Genomic DNA, 6,994 nt, shown 5'->3' with positions numbered 1-6,994 from the left:
CGGCCCGTTACAAGTATGGAAAAGGGGACAATTGGAAAGAGAAATAATTATAAGAAGGCGGTAGAAATTTGAGCTCTTTCCGGGAAGAACGGGCCCACAACGGGACCACCGGTCCCACCTTCAAACCGCCGGTCCCTAGAATTTTGACAACGGCCGCAACAAAGCTTACTGAGAAAACTGAAAAGCATTCCAGCTACAAAAGTTGAGAAATTTACTGATATTTGAAAATTTCAGTACTTTTTAACAGGATATTTGTCAGAGTGTCTTTTTTTAATCTGCAGATCTTAGAACAAAATGATATTTGCATTTTAAAATTTTACAAAAACAAATATATGCGTTAATTCGTTCACTCAGAAAAAAGTTGGCAGCGAAAACTTGGATTGTGGGGCTCAAAAACAGACTTTTCGAATTTTTCACATACGAGTTTTGTGATGAGACAGAACAAGCAGATCTTAGAACAAAATGATTTTTGTATTTATAATTTTACAAAAAGGTGAACTTGAACTCGTTAACTCACAAGGGAAGTGTTTTTAGAAAGGCTTTGAGAATTTTCTGAAACTTTGGTCTCTAGTACTTTTGAACATGCTGATTACAGTGCTAGTGTTATTTTTTCCCCGTATCCACTCACAAAAAGTTATAGGCTCTTAAAGTGATTTCAGTACTAATTTCTCACTTTTAGAGTTGAAAGGGTTAATGAAAGTTTTTTGACATTTCTTGAGTGTGAATCGTACTTTTGAAAGTTTCTCTACAATCTGAGAAAGTTTCCTCATTTTTCAAAAAAAATTTTTTTTTGGAAAAAAGTCGCCATGGGGTACCCCCTTGGCAATTTTTTCAGAATTTCGAAAAAATTTTAAATTTGTGAAAATGAATTCTGAACGTAAAGAAACGATAAAAAAAGTCTTTTCACAAAATTTGGTGGCTCACATTCTTCTTGAAATCACAAATAAGTGATTTTTGGTAGCTTTCGTTGGATCGCAGTCCTTCGAGTTTCACCCAGTAACAGGCAACTCTTTTGATAACAAAGGTTTACATCATTCCTGACAGATTTATCACTGTGCCGCACCCAAAATGAACAAATCCGTGTTGTTTTGGCTAACTTTTTGACTAGAGAAGACTATCCAGCAGTGTTTCAAAAACATTTGAGATTTGATTTTTCGAAACAATCCAAAAATGAATGTATTTTTTTCAAAATGAATCAAAATCTGAATGAAATTTTTTTAAAAAGATTTTGACGCAGTTTGGCATTTTCAGAGAGATCAGACAAAAAAACAAAAAAACAAATCGGGGAGAGTGGGATCGACCCTAACCCTAGTCAGTTACCAACATCCCTCTTCACCACTACACCACACTTCGCTGTTCCTCACTGCTTCCACAATTTATATAAGAAAGGGGGAGACCGCGCTCACGCTTATAACGCTTAAACATAGGTGAAATTTAGGACGCGTTTTTTCAGCTTCTAGGTACATCCGGTGAGGAAAAAATGTCGTCTCATTATTCACCATGTTTAAAAGTATATGTGTACCAATTTTTAAGAAATTCTCAAAGCCTTTTTGAAAACACTTCCCTTGTCAGAAGAAAGTTGGTGTAGCTGATGGAAATCTTCAGAAACGTACGGTTAGTTTTGATATTGTAACTCAGATATCTTGGTAACAGAATATTCTGAAATGGTAGAGAGTAATTCGTGGATTTTTTTCATGATGAGTCGAGGGCAATTAGATCAACAACGATTTATTGAGACGGAAAACTCGGGATTCACAATTTAATATGGACGTGCTTTTCGAATAATTGAAAAATCAAACACAGAGAGACGAAGAAGGGACATGGTCGGCAATAATCCGTAGAAAATGGAACATTGATGAGGAGAAAGGAATGAGGAGGGAAATCAACAAACGGGAGGAAGGGAATCATAGCCAGAAGGCACAGAAATGAAAGGCATTGTTCAACCTCTAATTTTTTATGTATCTTGATACAACTTTGATTTGAATGCTTTTCAAATCAAAGCGGACTCTCCTCTTATCTGCACGACGACGGCGGGCAAAATGAGCTGTGAGCTGAAAAGTTAGGGATAGTTGAAAAAGGCTTCATTGATTTACAAACCGACTGTAGACAGACTCCAGTCTTCTCGCTTAGTTCTGCAATGTCCGGGGAGTTATTCGTTTTGTACGCGTCGTTTAGAAGTTGCATTTGAGAAGGCAATGTCGCCAGTCTGCTCTTATTCAACTTACGAGCGCGTTGTCTTTCGCCGCTGAACCAGTTTTTCACCTGAAAAAGAAATCACATTTTAGGTTAAAAATTAATGAACTTAATACAATTACCTCCTTATCGGAAAGCTCTCCATTCACAAAAATTCCAGAGATCTCATCTTTCGACGGGAACTGGTTAGTTTCGAAAAACTTTTCCAGAATTTCTTTTTGCTCATCTGTCACTTTCCTCATTTTCTTCTCCCATGACGGGAACTTTGGAACGCGGCTCTCATCGACGACTTGTTTCCCTTCTTTTCGATCCACCATGCGACGACCCCGAATGTTTTGGAGAATCTCAAAAAAATCAATAAATTTCGAGCTTACTAGAGTTTCTTGCCTACCGACTGTCTTGAGGCACCGGTTCTTTCCATTATCTCCGTCATTTCGGTCAGGTCAATGTATTGCTTCTGTTTGTAGATCTCATCAAGAATTCTCATTTGTTGTGGAAGCTGCGATGAGTCCGCAGTGGTTCTGTAGACTTTGGCTCTTTGTGCAACGAACCATTTTCGAACCTGTAAAAACATGAAAAAGGTCAGAATAGCAAATTCAAAATCGCACCTGGATGGTCGTTTGTCCTGTTCTCTCGGACACTTTTCCGATTATTGCCTTCGAGGGAAAAGAATTCTTTTTGAAGACCTCCAACAGAATTCTCTTTCTCTTTTGAAGGGCCTGAATTGACTTAAGTCTTGAAGATTTTGTTGATAATATGATACTTACCACTTTTTTCTTCGTTCCACCAGCATTACGATTGGTGGTCAGTCTCGAAGCCATTCTGAAAAAATGAATTAGAGAGAATGAATTAGAGAGATAAAGACAAATGACAATTGAAAAAGTAAAGTGAGATCTAATCAGTCATAAACAAAGTTTATTTCAAGGCAAATACACAGCTTCAATGAAAGTGAAGTTTCTTCACTCCACTAATTCTCTGTGCTACACTGTCTGCGTCCAGATCATCATAACACTCTCTTGCTCAATAGGAAGAACATTTGGATTGAACAGAGGTCAAAAAAGAAAATTTCATATTAAAATCATGGTGAATTTGGTAGTTGGAAACTTAACCATAGTTTGGAAATCCGCGCGATGAAAAGAAAATCATTTGAAGAGGAACATTTGAAAAATCAGATGGGAACACATGTGTATTAAAGGAACATTTTATGAAAGAAAAAGGTGGTACGCGCGCGGTGGAGCGCGGTGGAGCGAGTTTTCTACATAGCTTTACTCACAGTCTTGGGAAAAGTTTAAAATTAGTCATCTGCACATCATTTTGAAAACTATCTTGGTCCGTCTGTGTGTGCACCTGTCCGTTTCAAAAAATGAGTAAAATTTTTGAGAATGAAAAAAAAAACATTATTTTTTCGAATTGAAACTTGAAGAAATCCAAGTAGAGATACGGAGCCAACGGGCAGTCTCCTTGGTAACGCACCTTCAAAGGTCATCGCACCTCTGCGTCTTATTAGTAGCGATTATTCATTTCCAAGAATGGATGGAAGGTTTATATAAGCCGGGGAGTTTCTGACAATAAAATGAGCTAACGCGTTCATTCAGACGGAAGCCGACCAACAGTTTGCTGGCTTTTTTAATGCAGAGCAAAGGAATCTCAGCGATTTGCTGCGGCCGCGGCAATCAAAAAAGATTCCATGCGTCTTTAATGATGAAGCGATTGACAAGCTCATAATTAAAGACGCACGCAGAGCCATAGCTCAGTAGAAATCTCTCAGAAAAAGGCATGCAGTATTTTTGAATGCGCATTGCTACATCGCATTGCCGTGGCATTGCTGAGTTTGCTCTGCTTTGCATAAAAATTTATAGTTTTCACATAATATTCACAGACAACTCAATCAACAAAAATTTATTTCAATCAAACAAAATATCTGTAAAAGTCCAAATTTGTTCAAAGTTTCAAAGATCGGACAGTAGTATTCATTTAACAGAATAGATAAATCAAGTTGGTGAGACACAAAGAAAGGCTTCTTATCAAGCAACTATCTTCATTTCTTGCAGATCCTTATCTTGGCTTGGTGTGCGCAGTGGCTCGTTCGCGAGTACAGCGTTTTCCAGGTTGCCGGCGCAAACTTCTTTCTTTGTTGTTTTGTTATGGTACTTAAGGAGAATGAGAAGCCGTTTGATCTCTGCTGAAAACATATAAGAACCATACGAAAAATCGGAGACCGCTGACAATGAGCGAAAGAAACTCACCACATCCGAACAGAAACATTATGGTATGAATGGCAACAGTTGCTGCCATTTGAGTCTCGAAAACGTTTTCACTGACACAATAGTGGTAGTTAGGATTACATTCGTCGGCTGGTTTGATGATTGATACAATCTGGAATGGGAAGGAAGCAAGGCAGATACACTTGATGATGATTTGGAGAAGCTGAAAATGAAAAAGTTTTTGAGAGACTTAAGTGCAGGAGTACAACAAGAAGCAACTGCATAGAGCGAAGTGCTCGATTCCTGATGGACTCTGTGACCAGGATATGCATGGCGGAGAATATACCGGCAACCACGACTTGACCGGTGAACGAACATTGAGGTGGGAGCAAGATTATGAGGAGCAAGTAATACGTCGCTGAGGCCATCTCACTGAGGCCATCGATAGAGAATCAGATCTCATGTGAAAAATTTTCTCTGTCTTATGCTAAAAGAGCATGAATGGGTTTCATGGTTGGGAAACTAAAAGCATTGAGCTCAAACTCCATCTTTAACTGAGGTTGCTTCCAACAACGGAGCAAGTGGAGCGAATACAATGATATACTGAAATGAAAGGTACAATCGAGATTTTTGTTGTATCGGTGGATACAAATTTCCTCAAGACTTCGTTTTCGAAGCAAATAACAAGTGTGACGTTTCAAAAGAGGGTGATTGGGGAACTGAAAGAAAGCAAAAAAGGAAGTCGGTGTCGAGGGGCCGAGAAGTACTTTGCGAAAAAAGGGAAGAGCAGAGAAATAGCAATTTTCTGTGGAATGGAATATCTAGCAAGAGTGGAATCTAGTTTCGAGCTCAGTCCTCGAAGATCTGTGATAGTGAACGGACGGATTGAAAAAAAAGATGCTTGGTTATAAACGTAGGCACTGATTTTGACGAAGAAAATGGTTTTTAAGACACAATCTCTGAGAAATTCGAAAACACCATGGCAATGGAAAAAACCAAAATGGACCTAGGAGTCTGATATTGTATGTGGTGGGTATAAGGACTACTCTAAAATTTTGACCATGATACCCATAGGCCACGCCCCATCCTAGGGGCGAAAAAATACCGTAACCCCGAAAAAATTTTTTTTTCAAAATAATGATATCGACTCGAACGTTTCAGATTTGAGTTCCTGGTACTATTATGATCATTTTTGTGTTGAGACCGATTTTGTATGGTAACCCGGAAGTGAAGAAAATTTCACTTTTTAAAATTTTTTCACTTTCTCGAATTTTTTTTTCACTGTTTTGGAAATTTCTCGAAAATTTTCCACTGGTCCAAAAACCAAACCCTAATAGTTCGATACTGTAAACCTGCCTACACTATATTATCCCAGTGCCATAAAAAATCCAATGCCCTTAAAAGGGTTTTAGTCGGAAAAGTGCGAAAACACCATGTGGGGAAGTACATGGTAACTAAAATTCGCCCAAAATCGACCATCTCCAATTTTGACCAAATTCGTACCAGATGTAGTATTTTTAATAGGTAGTATTCTGGAAAAGTTTCAAGATTTGTTCTCGTCGTCTTCGTGCATTTTCAGAAGCTCCAAAAAAAGCTGCAAAAATGCTTCCAGGTCAATTTTCAGTGAAAAACTAAAGGTCACAGAAATGCACGAAGACGACGAGAACAAATCTTGAAAATTTGTCAGCATACTACCCATTAAAAATACTACATCTGGTACGAATTTGGTCACAATTGGAGATGGTCGATTTTGGGCGAATTCTAGTTACCATGTACTGCTTTCGCATTTTTTCGACTAAAACCCTTTTAAGGGCATCGGATTTTTTATGGCACTGTGGTTATAAAGTGTAGGCAGGTTTACAGTATGGAAATATTAGGGTTTGATTTTTGGACCAGTGGAAAATTTTTTGGAAATTCCCAAAAAAGAGAAAAAAAATTCGAGAAAGTTAAAAAAAAAATTCAAAAAAATTAAATTTTCTTTACTTCCGGGTTACTATAGAAAAATGGTCACAAAACAAAAAATGGTCATAATAGTACTAATGGTCATAATAGTACCAATGGTCATAAAAGTACTTCATTTTGAAAAAAAAATTTTCGGGGTTACGATAGTTTTTCGCCCCCCAGGAGGGGGCGTGGTCTATGGGTATTATGGTCAAAAATCTTAGAGTAGTTCTTATACTCACCACATACAATATCAGACTCCTGGGGCCATTTTGTTTTTTTTTCCATTGCCATCGCCTGTTGACTCGATCTCAATTCTCTCAGAGAATGTGTTTTAAGGAGGAAACAGCGGTACCTGATACTTTACTATTCTTGGGCGTCGCAGAGCAAATTCTGCTATTATTTATTCAAAATTTTGAACTGAATTTTCAGGTATCTGAAAAAGACAAAATCATGCGGGATCGCACCAACATCTTGGAATATTTACCACTGATGTTTTACTCCATGCTCTTTGCGCTTCTTCCAGCTGTTCACGAGCTCATGAGTAGACTTTTGATGTACGCAATAATTTCCGCTGTTATCAACATTATAGCTACACGTTGAATCATGATGGAACACTGAATTTTTATTTGTCAGATCCTGTTTTTGGTATATGT

At 38.0% G+C, this 6,994-nt stretch overlaps 3 protein-coding genes across 3 annotated transcripts in view; 1 reads left to right on the top strand and 2 right to left on the bottom strand.

The window, feature by feature from the left end:
* Window positions 1–1,929, top strand: part of CBG27699 — a gene marked incomplete at both ends in the record, with an annotated part of 2,757 nt that extends 828 nt beyond the window's left edge. Inside the window, 2 exons of the mRNA XM_045239628.1 lie at window positions 174–192; window positions 1,864–1,929. Coding sequence (XP_045099539.1) covers window positions 174–192; window positions 1,864–1,929 — 85 coding nt within the window. The remainder of the gene's footprint in view (window positions 1–173; window positions 193–1,863) is intronic.
* A 17-nt stretch (window positions 1,930–1,946) lies between these two features.
* Window positions 1,947–3,014, bottom strand: CBG27698 (the record flags this gene model as incomplete). The annotated part of the gene is made up of 6 exons (XM_045239626.1): window positions 1,947–2,051; window positions 2,098–2,262; window positions 2,316–2,537; window positions 2,585–2,755; window positions 2,802–2,912; window positions 2,961–3,014. The coding sequence occupies 6 exons, from the start codon at window positions 3,012–3,014 to the stop codon at window positions 1,947–1,949; spliced, it is 828 nt and encodes a 275-aa protein (XP_045099538.1).
* A 1,203-nt stretch (window positions 3,015–4,217) lies between these two features.
* Window positions 4,218–4,825, bottom strand: CBG27697 (the record flags this gene model as incomplete). The annotated part of the gene is made up of 3 exons (XM_045239625.1): window positions 4,218–4,375; window positions 4,440–4,620; window positions 4,664–4,825. The coding sequence occupies 3 exons, from the start codon at window positions 4,823–4,825 to the stop codon at window positions 4,218–4,220; spliced, it is 501 nt and encodes a 166-aa protein (XP_045099537.1).
* Window positions 4,826–6,994: the final 2,169 nt, after the last annotated feature.

This window comes from Caenorhabditis briggsae (genome assembly GCF_000004555.2).
Source record: "Caenorhabditis briggsae complete genome, chrX, whole genome shotgun sequence".
NCBI classification, from domain to species: Eukaryota; Metazoa; Nematoda; class Chromadorea; order Rhabditida; family Rhabditidae; genus Caenorhabditis; species Caenorhabditis briggsae.
This window is presented reverse-complemented; position numbering and strand designations above follow the sequence as displayed.